Source organism: Falco biarmicus, chromosome 2 (assembly GCF_023638135.1).
Source record: "Falco biarmicus isolate bFalBia1 chromosome 2, bFalBia1.pri, whole genome shotgun sequence".
NCBI lineage: Eukaryota > Metazoa > Chordata > Aves > Falconiformes > Falconidae > Falco > Falco biarmicus.
Window position 1 is genome coordinate 58,155,783 of NC_079289.1, and position 20,256 is coordinate 58,176,038.

At 37.5% G+C, this 20,256-nt stretch overlaps 1 protein-coding gene across 1 annotated transcript in view; it reads left to right on the plus strand.

The window, feature by feature from the left end:
- The window catches only part of PCCA (propionyl-CoA carboxylase subunit alpha), a 309,664-nt gene that overhangs the window by 138,812 nt on the left and 150,596 nt on the right, over positions 1-20,256 (plus strand). The window contains exons 15-18 of the mRNA XM_056329081.1: positions 6,777-6,920; positions 8,468-8,542; positions 13,717-13,785; positions 14,618-14,693. Of these exons, the coding sequence (XP_056185056.1) occupies positions 6,777-6,920; positions 8,468-8,542; positions 13,717-13,785; positions 14,618-14,693 (364 nt within the window). The remainder of the gene's footprint in view (positions 1-6,776; positions 6,921-8,467; positions 8,543-13,716; positions 13,786-14,617; positions 14,694-20,256) is intronic.

Consider the following 20,256-nt stretch of genomic DNA (forward strand, 5'->3'; position numbering starts at 1 on the left):
AAGGTTGATTTTGTAGAATACTCTGTTGATGCATTTGTAAGAGATTTATTGAAAACAAATGGTGTTTCTGTATGATTTTATTTTACAGTTAATTGGAGTGAGAGTATTTTAGTTCTTTTAAAGTAACTTGATTCTAAGGCATAAGGTGAATGTAAATAGGCTTCCATACACCATAAAATATCAGCCAGTGTTAAGATTTTTGTTCATTGCTTTCATTCTTTTCATGAGATTTTACTGACCTCTGGAAAGTGATATATTCCAGAACGTTGAATTTGTACAAAACCGGCTGTGCCTAGTGTAAAAGCCAGAGGAAGTATCGTTACATGTTTCTTTATACCTCCCTTTTCATCAGTTTGTCCACTCGTGAAGGTATAAAAAGCATGACTGGGAAATGTCTAGATGTAGAAATCCTGTTGGTGATTGTCTAGAGCTCCACTGCTTATAAAGTGCTGGTTCTAACAGTCACTTAATGGTATCTGTATTCTGTTGCACATGATTAGGCAGCACCTGCTACGTGTTTGCTCAGTGAAGGAGGGAAGTGTTGGAAAATATTGCAGCTGCACTATATAAACAGTAGCAGCAAAATACAAATAGCGAAGTGATGAGCTGAGTCTGTACTGCCAGCTAAAATCACACAGAGGCGGTGACTTTGGTATCCATAGCGGACCCATGGGATGGCAAGCAGTAGTTTTGCTGTCTCTGTGTTGTGTAGCTGCCTGGAGGATGAATTGTAATAGATGGGCAGGAATATGGGAGCAGTGAAAGGGGCTGTCAGGAGTCAGAGGAGTAGATTTCTACAAAGTCTGAATGGTGAGGTTTCAAAGTGAAGTCTCAAGTGACTGTTTTCTGCTGTTTGCCGAGACTCTTCATATTTCTTAATACTGGAATCTTGTTTTACTGTGACACTTTGCTTCAGTCATTTTAAACAGGCTAACGAACAGTGTCAGATGGTAAAGACTTTCAATTGCTGCTAACCTGGACTGAATCTGAACTACTGACCTAAAGGTGAAAGGTCTCTTATCCCATTACCAATCCCCTAAGCCCACCAGAATCCATTCTGCACACAGTTTATACCAGCTGTTCATGGCCATTTTTAGAACCGAAAGAAAAGGTGATTTTGCTGCCAAACAACACTTCTTCACACAAGAGGGTCAGCCGACAACAGTTAACCAGATTTTTGCCACATTCTTGCCTCCTAATGCAACTTCCATTATGTAGCTACTGGTTGTCTGCTTTTCGGGCTTCCCAAAAGAACTACAGAAAAGCATTGCTAATTGTTGTTGACAGAAGAGAAGACATTGTTTGTGTAAGTCATTGAATCTGAAAGATGCTATTAACAGTGCTGCTAGGACATGGAGTGATATCTGAGAGACAACATTGCCACATAGCTAGCATAAGATACTATGCAAAAAGTAGAGAAAAAGGAGGCTCCCCTCCGTTTTTAATAAACAGAGAAACAAAAGATCATTCCTTGAAGGGTACATTAGTTCCTTTCCTTTGGTGAATTTGATGTAAAAGCAAACCCAAGAATGGCTGTGGTGTGACCAGAGCCACCTTGAACAAAGTACTCTGAGAGAGCTCAAATAGAGCTGCTGTATATAGTGAAAGCAGGAATTGCATCTTTAGGAAAGAAAGTGTAGGTTTTGTTGGTGCAGGTTTCTTTGTTTTCTTACATGAAGTACATAGCAGAAAGGAAATATTGTAGAATTACTTATTTGTGAGATTTTTTAAAGTGCAGGATGTTATTTGAAAAAGTTATGCTGAGATTGTAAGCTAATTTGTTTATATCAAGTGTGTGCTGTTTGTTTAAAACACACCAGATTCAGTATTCCTAGGCTGTGTAAGTGATTTCTTACCTGTGTCTGTCCAGTACAATACAGAAACAAGTCCTTGCAAAGAAAAATTAAGAACTGAATCAATGATTGTTGGAAGATAACTTCATATGAGGAAGTAGATTATTTTTTCTAAGTTATTATATACTATGGTTAAAAACTAGTTGGTACCAAGTGTCTGTGCATTAGTTTTTACTTGTGCAACATCTTACTTAGGAAACAATAAAAGAAGTTTACCCGAGCAACTTAGTTGATGGAAGTTTTTGTAGTTCTGGTTGCACGTAGTTCTTTGATCACAAACCAATAAATCAGAAAATATACTATGTCTATACAAAAAGACAGCATGGGAGATTGCCTGTTACGTATTCCTGTGTGCTTTCCGGTCATGCTGTACACTAATCCAACCGTGGTCTGTTCTCTAGCAGCCTTTCTGAAAAGCTGTTTTTTAGTATGTGCTCCCAAAGCCCATACATATGTGAACTATTTTGTAGAAAGAAGATGTGACCCCAGAGGAAGTGCTCCTGCTCATAGTAGTCAGGAAGCTGGCATGCCCGAGGAGCAGAACATGTGTGCACCTCTGTTGCTGTTCAGTTCTCTGAAATAGAAACCAGGCTTACTGAAATACAGGTGGTTGAGAAGCGTCCATAAGCTGGTGGGTTTGGGTCAGTTGATACTGGATTTGGCTGTGGCAGAAGAGCCTGTGGGATTCCAGGTGAATCATGTTTCCTGGAAACTGAGGTGTATGTTGAAAGTTAGTTTTGAGATTATTTATCTGAATGTAAAGGAGCATATGGCACCAACTAGGGACTTACAGTAGTAGCAGTGACATAGGCTGTAGTTTTAGGTCTACTGAAATTTAGATTTTTTTGGCTGCTGTGGTCTGCTTGAATGCTCCAACTGGTGTGTGAGTAACTTGATGCCTTGTGCACACAGAGGCAAGAGAGCAATCCGTGAGAGTATCTAGAAGTGTTTGCTATTAGATGTGGGTACCTTGATGGTCTTGAGAAAAATGTGCCATGAAATTATTCCCCTGAATATAAGGGGAGCAGTCATTGCTAATTTAACTCTTAGCTCCAACTGTTCATAAAAACTGCATGGCTCTTTTCGTAGCTGTGGGTGAACCCCAGTATGATAAAGCTTTAAGACTACCAACAGTCAGAAAACAGGAGGAGAATTAGCAGCCTCTCTGTACTGTTCTGGGGATAGATGCTAACTGGACTGTGATTCTTGCAGGTTCCCCTAGCTCTCTTGTACTGATTCACCATCTATAAACTGGGACATTGTTATCTTCTTATAGGCTTTGCCACTAGTGTCTCTTGCTGTATAAACTGGAAGAGGTTAGGGAAGCAAAAACACTTACAATGCTCACGGGGAATGTGATTGCTGTGAGAGATGTCTGAAGAGCAGATCCAGTATGAAGGGGAAACACTTTCCTTTCACCCTATATGGATATTGCTGGCCATAATAGGTATGACTTTGTGGGCTTGAAAGCACAAATACAAGTGGCATTTTTTAGAGAAAGGCGCGTGTGTACCACAGAAAGCAAGGAGTAAGACTTTTGAAGGAGGTATGTACCATATTTAAGTGTATTGAAATGATGACTTGTTATAAATTGTTGATCACCAGACTTGGTGTAAGTAAAGAAACTGGTAGTAAACATGATACTTTGGGCAGCTAAGTAGTTGAGTGTTATCACTGATCAATTTTTCTGCTTGTCCTGTTGAGAATAAGGTAGAGTTGCCTTGATGTAGCTATGATCTGTAGATCGCTTGCTGCAGACATGTCTGGTTTTGTCCATTGTGTTAAGAATAGTGATAATGTGTGAATTTACCAACTATCGTATAACCATACCACCATTGGCTCTTACAGTGTTGACTGGGGCCTCACTGACAAGATCTTCGATCAAGTAACTACAAAACGGAGCATGGCCCAAAGCTAAGAGTAGATAAATTGGATGTGATTCAGCTCTGTTTGTGAGCATGCTCACATTCATCTCTTGAAAAATTCAGTCCTTGACTTATTGTCCATAAAATGGCAAGTAAAGCCTAAAATTAATAGAAAAAAATACAACAGGCAGGCAAAATAAGACCGATGCCTGAAGTAGAAGGCTGAAAAGTAAAAGGGGAAAAGTATTTAAAGCCTAGGTTTTAATAGTGATTTAAAAATAGGTACAACAATTACCTTAGTCAAATAGCCAAGGCAGTTATTGTAGAGCTTTCGTAAGTAGGGAATGATGATGTCTGTGTTTTCTTTTTCTGGGATGTGAGGGAGAAGAGGGGTCTAATTTCTTCACTTCTCTTACCCTCATCCTTTGCTTTGTAAAAGATTAGAGCTTTAATTTCAGAACCTGCATGTATCTCTCAGTGGGTGGATTCTTGCACATCCAAAACCTCCTTGCAGGGTGCTTGTTGAACCAGGATATAGCATTACTGCTTTGTTAGTGTCCTTTTGTACTGTATGCTTGAAGCACATTCTGTATAACGCTAAAAATACTGAACCACTCCAGCTCTCATCTTGCCTAAAGAAAACTGCAAATGCTAAAACAAGTGCAGTTTGAGCTGTGCACTTCACTGAAAGGTTTAAGTTACAGATAAGTGAACTAGGATTTCAAGGTTAAAATTCTTTTCTTTTCTACCCCATTTTGGTCATCCGATGGTCTTAGTGTATACTAAAATGCATTTTAAATGTATTTGGTACCCCAAAATTAGCAATATGATTGGGACTGTCTACATTATGCCTGAACAGCACTAGTTGAAGCACAGTCCTAACAGAAAGCAGAATAACTTCTCCCCACCCCAAAAAAAACCCTCAAAAAAATTTCCTTGTCATATTTTCTGAATGCTGTTTTGTGTGCCAGACACAAAGGGAGTATTTTGAAGAAACAGAAGAAAATATTGACCAAGTCAAAGATCTGTATTGAAGAATGGATTAAATAAATGTTTGTGAGTCATAAGAACCAAACAACAAAAATATTTTTCTTTCCAGAAACATTCTGTCTTATTTTGATCATCAACAATAAAGCTGAAAACAACAATGAAGCTATTGAATCTGGAATGCCAATTGCTATCCAAGAAAAATGACTGTATAACTAAATAATGCAAATATCTTTGTAAAAAAAAAAAAAAAAAAAAAAAAAACCCAACAAAAAACCCCCAAATACTTTATTTTAATTATCTGGAATGTTAGAATTCCAAATGTGTTCTAAAGAGTTAATTTTTTAAAACTTAAATTCTGAAATAAGAGAATAAGTTATGCTGTCCAAATAATGAATGTTTGATAAGTAACTTTATTAAAACTCCCTAAATTTTAATAGAGAAACTTCCAAGTCTTAATAGAAATTGAATTGCTTCTATTTAACACTGCAGGATAGATGCTGAGATGTTTCATAGAATCTCAAAATACTGTTATTAAGCTTGACATGCTGGAGAATATCATGTGTTGGGTAGAATCAAGATTGAATCCCAAAGGTACATCCTTAAACTGTATAATCAGATTCCCATTTCAGTGTCACTTTTATCCTTCAAAGAATAGGTGCTTGTTTCAGTGATGATTTGTCATTAAAATTATGTCAAAACGTCTTAAAATGTTGTTGAAACTCTAAACAAACTCACAGCACACACAGGGCTAATTATGGACACCATCTGTTTATTTTTGCAAAGCTTTTTTTCTTAAAGCCCAAAGCATCTTCTTGTTCTGATAAGCCACAAGATAATTATAATGACTAAATGTTTTGTGTAATACTAGTGTACTTGAAGGAAGAAAGGCAAGTGATTTGGTCATTGACCAGTTCCTGTGTCACGGAAGTACATAATATGACATTTCATGGTAGAAGAAATCAGTGTGAAGTGCATTTTCTTAAAGTATTTTGGCCCTTGGAAGCCAAACATTTTATAATAAAAATGGCAGTTCTGTCATAACTTCTGTTGGGAAAGTCTTACAGCTGTCTCTGTGTGAAGAACATGCTTTTAGGGTTCCTCTTTTACTCGATCTGTATGGTGCGCCCTCCTATCTTTGGGTGTTTTCTTACTGTACTATGTCTAGTTAAAGGCTTTTTAAAGTTAATAAAGGTGTCCATTTATATCCCCATTTCAAGGAAAAAGTGCGTGTGTATGTGCATATGCGCGCACATGTGTGCATGCTTGTACGCACATGCCGGCTTAGTGTGAACGACGGGTATTCCCATGGCAGCATCATCCAAAGCCGTTAGCAGCAATTTGCTGAGAGCGCAGAGTGACTCTGCTGGTCCAGCCCAGCTATTGTGCATGCTAAGCACTAAACAGATAAGTCTGGAGGGGGGGTGAAAAATTGAAGGATCCATCTGCTCATTTCTGCTACACTGCGCTGATGCAAGATTACGCTAATCTGGTTGCTTGTCAGGACAGGTTAGTGAAAGCAGGCGAATGGGTGAGATTTAGGGTAGGGTAGTTCTATGGAAAATTGTAAGCAGCTCCTGTACGTGCCATGTTAAGTGTAGCAGAATGGGTTGATTATCAGCTACTTGGAGATTTTCAGTTAAAATATATTTATGGCTACAGTGTGAGTCTTTTCAAAACAAAATTGAACGGGAAAAGCTTCTGAACAAAGAAGAATGAACTCGTCGTCACCAGATGTATTTGAATTTGTAAAATAAATTAAAAAACACCACCACCCTGCAAAATCATAAACCCTCTTAGCTGTTCTCTATAGTTTTCCTTTTCTACGCTGCTCCTAGTTATTGCAATCTGCTAATTTTTTTGTTTGTTTTGGGGTTTCCCTGCAAAGAAGGTGGTTGCTGGAGTTTGTCAAGTAGCAATTTTTTTTTGGGAAAAAGACCAAGATGGGAATGTATTCTTTGTGTGCTCTTTGGCTGGTCTAAGTTCTTGTTTATCTGTGTTTGTTTATGGAGAGGGATTTTTTTTTGGGTTGTTTTTGTTACCTACTGACTGACAGTTCTTGACCTTGCAGGTTGAACATCCCGTCACAGAATGCATTACTGGCCTGGACTTAGTCCAAGAAATGATCCGTGTTGCTAAGGGTTACCCTCTCAGGCACAAACAGGCTGATATTCCCATCAACGGCTGGGCAGTTGAATGTCGAGTTTATGCTGAGGTAAATGAGTGGTAACGGGGAGGAGGGTAGGTGGTTGAGTTGTGGAGTAGTAATACCCAGGTGTGGATAGATGCCAAGGGGAAGTCAAGGAATATCATATGAAAGTCAAAATTTGGAGTATATAACACAAACGGTTAATGTAGAGCTCTTGTAGAATTTTTATTTTTTAATTGAAAATAAAGCATGTATTTCAACTTAGCTTTTCTCCAAAAATCAAAATTAAAAATGGTAAAAGAGATAACTAAGGGGTTTTTTTTGAGGAGATTTGCTGTATGTTCTGTTCACGTTTAATGATGCAGTGCTAGAGTTAACTTGCTACAGTTAACTAGAGTTTCCAGGTTTCTTAACTTGTGTACTCGACTTAAAGACAATTGAAAGGCAATAGCTTACAGAATTGTTGTACTAAAATATTTTAAAAGGTTGTTGAGAAAGCAAGTTATAGGTCTTCTGAAACTACAGTTTATAGGACAAAATTTCAAAAGTGCGTTCCAGGACAAAAACCTTATAATTATGGTATGACTCCCTAGCTCACCTTAAAAAAGCTTCCTAAAATATAAAACCCATTTTCAAGCGTGTTTAAGACATTTCAAGGTAATGTCTTATTGCTGTCATTTTTGATACGTGAATAACCAAGATTTATTAATGAAGAAAACGACACCTAGCTTTCTTAATTTTGTTTTGGGAACGTTTCAGGTAACTGTGCTCTTCCAAAATAATTCAGAACCTTGATGTTTTTTTCCTCACTTAACTATTGTGGCTTTTGTGACCCATGGCATCTTTATACTGTTTTTTTCTTTCTCGTGACAGCACATAATCTTGTGCTCTTGCTCTACTGATCACAAGTTATATGAACTATTTCGATAAAGAATATTTGCCCTGTGATTGGCATGGAAGCTATTCTGAATATGAGTATGCTTTACCCTGTGGTAACAGATGATTGGGCTTTTGGTTTGTTTTTGTTTTATTTTGATGTTGTTCAACTTGGATTCCCTCACATTTGTAAGTAAGTAATGGATCCAACTACTATGCCATGAATTTGATTATTCTGTAGGCCATATATTATTTGCTGTCCTATTAAGTTTGTGTTGGTATTGCATTATGGGGGAGATTTGCAAAGGTACAAGTCAGTTTGATTTCTTAAGATAATTTAATTTCTAGCTGACCTTTTTATCTCTGATTTTTTTTTTCCTTATGCTTTCTTCTGAGCTCCACTCTTCTGAATACTTTCCCATCCTTCTTCCAAGGCACAATGTAGCAAATAAAAATCTCATCTTTATATGTTTTGGTGGTATACTGTAGCTGTGTGCAGAGCACTTCTTTATTGCTTTTTGACTGCAATGCAAGAGAATTTACGTGCTTCCAGTTTTTTTATTTGGATTTGTCAGGGTTATGTGGATGAAGAAATGTACTTCAACACCAGTAATTGTGGGGAAAAAAACAAAGTCATTCCAGCAGTGGTTTCTGTTAAACTTCAAGATTTTAAATAGTATCTTCTTCATGTCTGTAAAAGCTTAATGCTTTCTCATGTTTTCTCAAATTTTTTTCAGGATCCCTACAAATCTTTTGGCTTGCCATCCATTGGTAAACTGTCTCAGTATCAGGAACCATTGCATGTGCCAAGTGTAAGTGACTTCGTTCTGGTTTTCATAGCTGCTGAGTGTCTCTTTTATAGACAGAGTCTGTAAGTACTCAGCAGCTTTGTAAATTAGACCTTTTTTCCAACTTTTTGCTGGGGGTGGGAGGCACAGGACATGGCACTACTTATTTATGCAACCTGAAAACCTGCTTAAAAATGTACAGTTCCAAACTGTTTAAAAATGTTCAGGTTTGGTATAACAGGAAAACCATTATATGTTGAAACACTTTATTACATTAAGTAACTTTCAGCTTAAGTTTTTCAAACACAGCTTTAGTAAAAATACCATGGTGATTAGAAAGGACAGTGAAATTTTAAGTCAGTGCTTTAAGCATGGAGAACTGGGGACACCAGTGAGAACCTGCCGGTGCTTTCGGTTTAGCTTTGTAGATTTTAAAGAGGAAATTTGTTACAACGTTTCAGGATACAGTTGAGCTATATGAAACGGCTGTTTATCAGTGTTTTCTGCGATGTGTAAAGAACAACGACACTGCCTTTCTGTAAAATCAAGGTAGTCTAAGTTATAAGTGCACATATACATGACACTGTGTCAGTGGAATGATGAGACTTGTACTATCTGTGAATATGATTATTCAGTCTGATTGCTTGCACGGAAAATCGTGAAAGATTACAGGAGGAATCTTAAATGTGGAGATGTTATTGGATATATGATTTATTTTGCTTCTTAAATTGTTTTTGCCCGTGTATTTTCTAAAGGGACCTGACCCTTTCTGGTCTTCAAGGCTTCATGCTGTGTTCAAAGCCTGAAAGCAGAAAAAAACTGTGAAGATCTAAAAGGCATTATGTGATCTTAAAGAGATGAGGGAGAAAGGTATCATTGGATGTATCTAAACTTTTTTTTTTAAATGCAACAAAGAGTATATTTAATAAGAATTTATAATGAATACTCCAGTGGTTGTTAGAAGTTTTCACCATGTTGTAATAGCTAACAGGATGTCAAACATTTTGCCCTTGCAAGTTTTTGCAATTTGCAATTTTCCAAACGTGAGACCTGTTGAAAGTACAAGTGATAATGGACAAACTATACCCCCTACAGTCTTTGTCCCACCAAATCTTTCTTCAATTAATGCTGCAGCAGGAGTTTTATGTAATAACATTTGCGCTTGTGAGCCATCCATACAAAGAAAAAACAATTAAAATGCCTTAAATGTTCTGCTTACTGCTGTTATTTGCTTGTGTGAATGTTGCATGTCAGCTAAATGGACCACGGAATAGATAAAGTGATTGGGTGCAGGAGAGTGCACACTAAGCTTTGTCTATCATTATTGCTGGGAGCAATCAAATTGATGCCAGCAGGACAGTAGACGCGTTGACAGCTGTAATTATGTATCTCCATGGTGATCACTTTTGGCCTGTCATGGAGGCCCATGAGTCCCCTCCCTTGCAAGCATTTAATCAGATTGGGCTGTCACTTGTCAGGTAGACAGGGAGGGCTGGGAGTTGTGCTTAGGGGGAGAGGTGAATTGAAAATGAAGGGTGGGAGATGCCTGATTGCTTCACATGGTCCATCGTGGTACCAAAGAAAGAAATTTTAATTACGCTGGAGGCTTCAGAGCAACGGCTTGAGGAGCTCATACGGACTGTCTAGGCTTTTCTCTTTCTGTTTACTTCTATTGTTGTATTAAAAATAGCTGTTCTATTTTTATGTAGACACTCATGGTTTGGTGTCTTAATACATATTTTCTGCCACTGTGAAACTAATTTCCCTCCTGAGAATGTCACGCAGCTAAGAACAAAATTAATAATGACTAAAAAAGTTCAGCATTACAGGCCCGTTGTGCCACAGTGCTTGTTTTCTGCATTTTAGATTTTAGAATTGTCAACAAGTTGGCTTAAAGAGTTAGTGGAGGCTTGTAGTGTGCCACAGTGAGTTAATCTTATGGGCAAATGCCAAATGCATTTTTGATCCATTTCTTCTGTGTTTCAGGTTAGCTACGATTGTATACCCATGCCCATGTGCCAGCCATTCAAGCTGGTGGAGCTGGTATGCATGGCCATGTGAGGGTTTTCGCTGACCCATAGATTGGAATATACTGGCTATTTTTGTGTCATGTAGCCTGTAATTTCCTTGGTACATGCTACTTGTAAATACCAATTTTTTTTCAACTTTGATAATGGAGCTTAAGATAGGTACCCACAAAACCCCATATTGTGATAGAGCGTTCATGTTCGATGCTCTTACACAAGATAGTAAATGTGCTGCCATATCTGAAGAGCTCCAGCATTGTTCTTTGCCAGTCAGAGTCATTAAAAGACCAGACTGCTGATCATACCAGAAACAGAAGACTCTTGGACTCTGATATAGCAAAGAATGGAGAAATACTAGGACCTGTATGTGTTGGTGAGTGGAATTTGATGCGTTGATAGTTCATTGCAGGACTGGGAAATAGATTGTGCTTTCGTCCTGCCCCCACTTAAGCAATTTTTTATCTTTCAGTTTACTGTTGTCCTAGTGTAATAACACATAATGATAGTACAGCAGCCAGCAATGGAAGTGGTGTGGCTGTAATACCAACGAGCTGTAGGGTATGGTGGGATCTTGAACCTAGCTTGTCTTTGGTATTCTAAATAACAAATAAAAGAAAGGAAATATGTTAAGCAGAAGTAAATGCTGGAGGTCTAGTAAGTATTGCTATTGTTTATCAAGTTGAGCACATTATAGTGAGTGTCTGTTGAATTAGGGTTTCTTTTTCATCCAATATTTATTAAGTTCTGTCACACCATATAGTTTATAAAATCACCTACCGTTACTAGGCTCTGAAAATATAAGCACCACAGGGAGAATTGAAGATGGTAAATGTATTTCTTCTCTGCTGTCAGTTTTTTAGTCATCTTGAGTTTATTTTATGAAAATTAAACTTCTACAGTGGCTTCAGATTTTGTTTTTAAAAAGGAAATTATGCAGTTATTGAAGAATTTCAAATTCTTACTGTAGCTTTTTCATTTTTTAGGATGTTGTACTAAGGAAAAAAATGTAAATTATATAGTGGTATGTATATGTGTTGTATACGAACAGAAACATAGAGCAGGCAGAGCATGTAGCTGTAGCCTCAGAAGCCTTACATTAACTTTAAGGTCCAACTAACCTAATTACTGGGGTATGAATTATGCACTTAGCATATTTTTTTTTCTTTGTCAAAATATGATGTACATGTATAAATACTTACATGCGCATGTACGCGTAGTACCCTTGAACACCTGTAAGTAATCCCTTTATAAGTGCTACTTCGGAGACAAAAGTCACAGTACAACTCAGCTGCATGTCGTGTATGTATGTCATACTTCACGTCTTCATATATGCATTTTTTTTGAGCATTACAAAAAGTATCATGGGCAAGGGATTTATCTGGGACTGAGCAGCTAGATTAATTCTTCTTCATTTGAATGGGACTTTAAGCATAGACATCCTGGGAGAAAAGATGGTTTAGCAGTTACAAGAAAGTGGAGCTGGGAAATACGCTGTGTGTTTTTTCTGTAATCATGACATGTCTGAACTACCTTTTCATCAGTAGCTAATGTTACATGTGCCTGCTATGGGTAGTGGGGGGCCTAGTTAAGCATGGGTAAAGCACATTGGGATAAGATGTGATAAAAATGCTACAGAGGGTGCTACTGCCTTCATATATGAATAAATATGCTATACAAAGAAAAATATAGAAGAAATGATGATGCATAAATATGTAAGTGTAAATACATAAATACAAATACGTGAATAAGTACTTTTTTTAAAAATAAAAATAATACAATGTCATAAAAACTAGTCAGTGTTTCTTACTGAAGAAAGTGAGTACAGCTGCTAGGGTATCTTTTTATGTCATTTGGATAATAAAGTCATCATCATGCCCTCATGTGGATTCTGTAGACAAGAGGTTCTACATGTGGTCCCTTGATAATTGCCTAAATTAAAATATTAAAGGCCTAACAGCCGTTGCGTTGACCTTTTCCTGCCTTGCTGCAGACAGATGAGCTGCTGTTTATTACAAAGGTTCCTTCCCACAGGTGAAGATTTAAGTGAGATTCCAGGACCCTCTTTCTCACCCCCTTTTCAATGCAGTATATCAGAGCCCTGCTGCTTCAAGAGCTTTGATTAGAGCCCTCCATCCTTATGATCCCCAGAATGCGTTTATCACTCTTGAGTTATTTTGATTAGTTTTTAAAAAATATTTCAGATTCCAGTGTTCAAAAGCAGCAATTTAATAAATATTTATTCCCCAGAAATTGCTCATTTGAAAAGTTTTATATGGCTAACCTCATTGCTACAGTGATGAAATCAAACTGAGAGATGAAAACAAGAATCAGCAATATACTAACTAACTTGTTGGCTGGTTAACAGCAATCAGCCTCTTCAAAAGAAATTTTTGAACTTGTGTTATTTTTTTCCTTGAATATTGCAGAATCAGAGCTTTAATTGGGGCTGTGTCCTTACAAAGCAAAGCCATGGAAAAAGCTGTGTAAACATTAAAGCCTCAGGGGAACAGCAGCAACAGAAAAAAGAAATGTTTTACAGTTGAGAGGGTGAGGCAGAGAAGGAAAATGTTACAGACATGAAAACCACAGGATCAGTATTCCTATGGAGCTGATAAGCAGAGCTCCAAAGTTCATGCTGAATGCTCCCTACTTGTATTCCTACTGGAACCCTCGGAAGGGCTGTAGGAGAACATGGGGGATGTGATTACATATAGATTCAGAAAGGATGTGATTATAAGGGGCATCCTTCATGGCAGGGATCAGTCAGAAAAATAATTACAACTGTATTTTATTACAGGGACTAAATCTGAATAGAGTATGTTCGGAGTTGAAGTTTAGAGTGTGTAACAACCTGAATTGTTAGATCAAATCTCATGTGTTTGCTGTGCATTCTAGGAGAACAAAAGAATTTTGACTATCAAATGAAGATTGCAGTCGTGCTTCTTTTAAAGGAGAGGATAACTTGCAAGTGTTTTTCCTGGTGGGGGAAAAAGCAAGCTCCCCTTCACGCCTCCCAGCTTCTCTGAAAACAAATCTTCAAGGGGAAAAAGTATACGCAATAAGCTTCATGGGTGTTAGTTTTAAGCCTGTGGGGTAGATTTGATCCTCATGTTGAAAGTTGTTTTTTTTTCTTTCCAATGTATAATTATTTTTACTTCTTATTTTTTAAAGGTACGTGTTGACAGTGGCATACAACAAGGAAGTGATATTAGCATTTATTATGATCCTATGATCTCAAAAGTGAGTTAATGATTTATTCTTACCCCCCCCCCCCCCCCCGCCCCCACCTCCAGTATTCTAAAGGTATGAAACACTAATTCTATACATGATCTCCTAAAGGAGGGAAAGTACATTAAAGGATTGGCAAATCAGTGTTTTAAAGGTGCTAGGCATAACATGCCTCAAAGGAATATGAAAAAAGTGAAGGAAGATGTGGAATAGAGGAAATTCAGTGTCACTTCTAAACAAAAATTAATTGGTAATTAGTTGTCCTGCCATTTCTGATTATTAAAAGGATTCTGATTTAAACAGTAGCCGTTACTTTCAGACTTAGGTGCTGTCAGTTTATCTCTTTTTAATGTAACCTAGCCAGAACAAAAATTTCAATAATTCTATCTTCTAAAAAGAAGCAATGGAAGAAACTGTTGATAATGTCTCTTAGTATTAGTTCTTATTCATCAGTAACATACGGTAAAATTAAAATATGACATTACAGTCAGAGTTCAGTTGTCGAAAAAAATTCACACAGATCTTAAAAGTTGGTTGGGCATTAGGAGTCGGGAGATACCTACCCTCTCCTGTAATTTTCTGCGTACCTAAAGAAGAAGAGAAAGCTTGTTTAGATGCTTTAAATTTTATGAAGGAAAAGTGATTGGCCATTCTTTCATTGAATGGGTTAAGAGATCTTAGTTTTCAGAGAGCCTCAAGCACAGATACAGAAATGTGTGGGAAATACTTTTGTGACTGCAGAAGTTCTACAAACCATTTTCATTTAAAATGCTAATTTAAATCCTAAAGACAAATATTATCTCATTTGTATGTGACTTAAATACCTTTTTTTTTTCTTTTTCAGCTTATTACCTATGGCTCTAATAGAGCTGAAGCACTGAAAAGAATGGAAGAGGCTTTGGACAATTACGTAATTCGAGGTAACTACAGAAATTTGGGTTCCCAGTGTGATAGACTGCCATCTATTTCAAGAAAACAGCTTGAAAATGTAGTAATTAGCAAATTGAGTAAAGTTCCTGCTTCTTAAGTGCAAATTAAAACAGGAAAAACTTGTGTTAATTAAGCTGAGAAGATACATCAAATCTAAAGAGGCTTCATTTTTTTCTCGGTTGTTTTTGCTTGAATGTTATGAGAATAAATATTTAAATAATTTCCTTAAACTCATAAAGAGTTTTCACAGAATGGTAGCATTTAATTTGTTTATTATGTTGTAGAGGGGAAAAAAAAGCCACTGCACTGTAAAAAATTTAAAGTACTTGCCATTTTATAGCAGTTTAGTACATTGATTGTGGTTAGATAACATCACAATGCAGTATTTGATTGTATACGTATTTTTTTTCTTTCTTTCGAGGTAATTGTTTAGGTGTGAGGCAAATACAGATGTAGGCTAATGATCAGAATGTGTTTCAGCTTTTGCTAACCGACTGCCTAGGAGAAGCAGTCTTTTCAGCCTTTCCAAACAGCAGGGGTGAATCAGTCATGACCACTTTAACTCCTTTTAAGTTTTAGAGAGGGAAGTCATGGTTTGTGTGGGAGAAATGTTTATATTTCCTCTGTGTCTTATGAAAAATAGGAAGGACAACTCAGGATAGAAGGGGGGAAAATTGGATTTCTTATCCATTGTTTTCATGGAGGCGATTAGAGAAGGGAACTGTAATGTGGCAAAAATCTTTGTTTTACCCCTTAACTGTGTGAGTCTTTGGTAGAGGTTTTTTTTTTTTCATTACTAGGTAATACACTTGAAGAACCAGAATAGGTGGGAAAGCAACTGTTGAAAGATTTGCTGTCTTTGTTCCTTGTTTTGGTTGCTGGACAGGTTGTCCCATGGTTTCAGATGGGAGGAAGACTTGGAACGCTTATTTAATTCCTCCCCTGAATGGCTGGGAGGAGGAGCAGGAGAGAACTCATACAGTAGACAATCAAGAGTGTTTCTGTAAAACTTGGTTTAGCTTTAATGCTGTCTGCTGAATACTACAGATGCTGTGTCAGACTCAGAGATTTATCTGTCTAAGGGAGAACAAGCATCCCTCTACCAGAGTGTAGCTAGATAGGTGGTAGGATTTGCCATTGTAAATGAACCACTAACTTTAAAGTGGATTTATGCTGGTGCAACTTGAGCCATTAGACAATTTCAGTACAATGTGCTGATGTAAACCCCTGCTGTATAACAGCTGAGTAAATTTATGAGAGAAAAATGTATACCGCTGTAGCTAGACTGATGTGAGATGGAATTTGTTGATGGGTTTTGTTGTTGTTTTGAATGGAGGCAGGCTCTGGATTCAGTCAGTTGAATTAACAGCAAATTATGTTAGAAGAATTATATTTAATGAGAATATTGGAATTGTGTTGGACATCGTCTTTTGCTCTGTGCTACAATGTGGAGTGGAACCTGATTGTTCTTAGGTGTTGTACACAGATGCATATGTACCTAATAACAGTTCCACAGACACATAAAGACCTGCAAAGGATATGACACCTTATATCTGAAAAACACTAATTTGCATTCTTCGTGGTTTTTACAGTCTTTTATTAGTATGCATGTATACCTTTAAGTGTTCATACCTGAAATCTCTGTAGTATTTCTACCTGTGAAAAATCTCTTTATTAAAAACAATGAGAGAGGTAATATATGAACTACAGGAGGCAGTGCATTTTTTTTGTTTGTTTTTTGAAGTATTACAAAGGACAAATTTTAATTTACCACAAGTTTCAAAAGTAGATGAATTTCCAGAACACATATTCAGTTGTGATAGCCAGTGGTTCCATTTGAAAACCAACAGGATTTCTGTGTGGTTTTAAAAAAAATGGTATTTTCTTCTCAGGGTTTATTTAAAATAGAACTCATGGACATTAAAATATCTCTTCTCTTGCCTAGTGTGAATGATTCTTGATAGGGCAGTTTGTAGAAACTGTAGAAACAGTTTCTACAAACTGCCCTGTCTGTAATGATCTGGACTGCACTGACGTGCATTATCTCCTTGTTCAGAGCAGTTGTCTCTAAGTTCAAGTAGGCTTAACAGGTGATGGAGTAGTAATATATTTGTATTTAAATGGACAAAAATAATAAAACATCAGAACAGTAAAAGCAATTGCATGCATTTATTTCTAAAATGATTGTGTATACTTTCCCTTTAAAATGTTGGCTGCTATGTAAAACAACAGTAAACCACCTTGATCATATGCAGAAGTGCCTCATGTGAAGTCTTCTCCATAGTTGTTAGTAGTAGAAGACACAGAATATTTTTTTACGTAGTTTTGAAGTTACTTGGTTTTATATTTGAACAGAGAGCCTCTACATAACTCTTTAGAGATCACAGTCTCCCCGAATAGTGCACTCCGTATTCCTCTTCCTGAACACAGCCTCCCCCACCCCCAATGGAAGCAGCTTTTATGTTTGCTTTGTGTTTGAGATGGTGGTTTTTTTCCTGTAAGTAGCAAGTCTTTTCTAAGCTACAAAGCATTTTGGCTAAGCAATACTGGCTGAAGTCAGTGTGAATTGTACTGGTAATATACACTGTGAGAAATTAAATTTAAACTCCCAAGAATTGCAACATTTCTGTAAATAAAAATGCTCATTCAGTCACATAGGGAGGGAATGGGATGGGGTGACTGGGTAACAGGTCGAGGACCATCTAATGGGTAGCTTTGGGACTGCTAATGGAAGATGGAGTCTTTCCCATCACTTCTGTGTCACCAGTTCAAAGCAAGTAGAAGTTGGTAAGGACTTTCAGTCACTAATATTTTGATGGTTGCTTGCTGACCTGCATGAAATCAGTGGTCTATATCTAGTTCGTAGAAGACAGATGTCCTCTTGGAAACAAATGCCACCATATAATGTCGTTCATGGCAGTCCCAGCAGAGAATCCAGGGGCTGAAGGGGCACACTCACCCTCCAGGAGGTGACTCGTCCAGTCTGGGCTGAGGCATGCTGACAGTCAGAAGTGCAAATACTTTTTCTGCTGCTCCTTGTCTACTTGCTGTATGAGCAGACGTTCCGTTTCTACTGCAGTGGCTTTAGGATATCCAGGAATTACCCCATTCCCTTTTAGCTCCATTCCGCTTACAGGGAACAAGTCCCCAGACTACAGTCTTTACTGACTTGTTTTCTAGGACTAAATAATACCTGGCCTTGAATCCATGATTCAGCTGTCCTTCCCAGTTAAATCTGCCTGACAACATCACGAAGGAAATTAAATGAATTAAATTTAAAAAAAAAAAATCAAATAAAGCAGACTTAGGCAAAACTTGAGTAAATCATATTTTAAGCAACCAAGACTGCATCATATAGTGACTGTAATAGCAGTATCTTGATTATAAATGCTGAATAAATCAAATTGTGATATTTGCAACAATGCTGTGTTCTGAAAAGGCCTGTTACCTTACTGTTTTTTTACAGGCTGACAGCTTGCACACACTGAAATAAAAAATTCTGCAATCTGCTTGGTAGATGCTAACAACATGACTAAACTTAAGATACATTCAGTGTAGTTGTGGGAATGTAATCTGCATCTTATTTCCTGTGTAATATGTCCATTGTTAGTGGGAGAAGGTGAAAGTCTAGGATAGCACTTCTTTGAGTGGTGCATTGGATTAAATGATCTCTTGTGGTCCTTCACAGTCTAAATTACTCTGATAGGAGCAGACTTCTCCATTGAGAACTGGTCTGAACTCAAAATCTCAGCTGAGGCTTCTGAATAAGGAAGGATCTAATTCAGTAACATTTTTATCTCTGGGTCTTTCATTACAGGTTTGGGGGTGATTAAAGGTCAGGATCTAACCCAGATTTGTCTCAAGCAGATATACTTTCAGTACTATCCAGTAGTTACTGGAGAATTTGTGAATACTGGAAAGTTGAAGATGTCAGTCGTGTAGAGGCACTGTTGCTTATTGGGATGAGGCATGAATTGTTTTCTGTGAACATGTATTGTCATTAGTGGTTCATCTTTCATTTGTTTTATGCCACTTTTCAGAAATTTAAGGGTTTATTTTTTCTGTTTAATTTGAACAACAGAAATAGTGTATTGAAAGAATACCTTCCAATGAGTCTACTGTATGTGTAAACATAGTGTGGTGTGATTTCCCTCTTCTCAGTTTTTCTAAGATTTTAGCACATGTTTGTCATGTAATTTATGAGGCTGGATAATCTGTTCATTTAAAGGCCTATATAAAACTCAGTGTGAAGTTCTCGAAAGTTTATGTATGAAAATTCTCTTTACCAATTTAAGTAAAATAAATGGACATTATTTATGCGGCAAGTAGAACCGATTATCAGTTCAGCAGAGGTCTGATTGGGCAGGTAGCTCATATCCTTGAGTGCATCTGTAATCTTTCCTTTGATATCTGTTAGCTTTTTATATTCCCAGCTGATTTAAATATAAACCAGTAACATGAAGTTAATAGTCTTTGTGTAAAGTCAGCTGTTCTCTGTTGAGATTCTGCTTGTCGCAGGGGTAGAGGAACATTAGACCATTTGGGAGAAAGAAAAATGGAAAAAGGAGCATATGAGGAAAGAGGAAGCAGCAGATAGAGCAAGGAGGACTAGAAACAAGGGGGAAATAAGAGGGCCACCAGCTGTCGGAAGGAATCTTCCAGCATGGGGTGAAAGAGCAAGCATAGAATAGAAAATGGAAAAGTGGTAAATAGCTGTGGTGAATATTTGAGGGGAATGGGAATATGGAAGTTAACGCTCTGATATGAATGGAGACCTGCCAGAACAGTGGCAGCAGAAACTGTAGTCTTGAGTTTTTGTGACTATAAACACACTAAAAAGCACCCAACAAAAAACCCTCTTTAATTTTAGTATTTTATCATGTTTCAAAGACAATAATTTTCAGGTACAAAGGTTGTTACAATAAACTTGAATTAAATCCAAACAATTGCTGAATTATTTTGTCTTTTAACTTAAAAGATACTGCTCAATGGCAGTGATACTTGTAGGTTTTATACTCTCCTGTATTCTGATCCCATACAGATATGCACGTGCATTCATTGGTATTGCAAACAAAACAGTATTAGTGTGTAAACCAGTTTTCCTGAAAAAAAAAAAGCATATAGTGTCTGTTCTTAAAAAAGAAGGAAACAGGGTTTTTTTTTTCCTGGTTGTGCTTTAAAAAAGTGCTGCAACAGGTTGGACAACTGAACTGCGGATTCTCCCCTTTGCCTAGCATGGGTAACGGGCTGGGAGTTCTGCAAGAGTCTTTGTGTTCTTGGAACCTTTGCAACAGCGACCAGCAGGTTCCCAAGTGTGTCAGTGTGGAAATGGAAATTGGAGGAGGCAAAGCAACAGACTTAATTCAAAACCACTAGAAGGGACCATTGCAGGATGCTTGGTAACATCAGCTTAGACCATAGATGCTGGTGTGAAGGATGATTCTACTCCTGTTTCTCCTCTCCTTTTTTCCTTAAGTTAGTCCCAGGGGAGGCAGTGGGAATGGCAGCTTGTCAGTGGGAAGTTATGTGGGGTGTAGTTTAGGAAGGGCTATA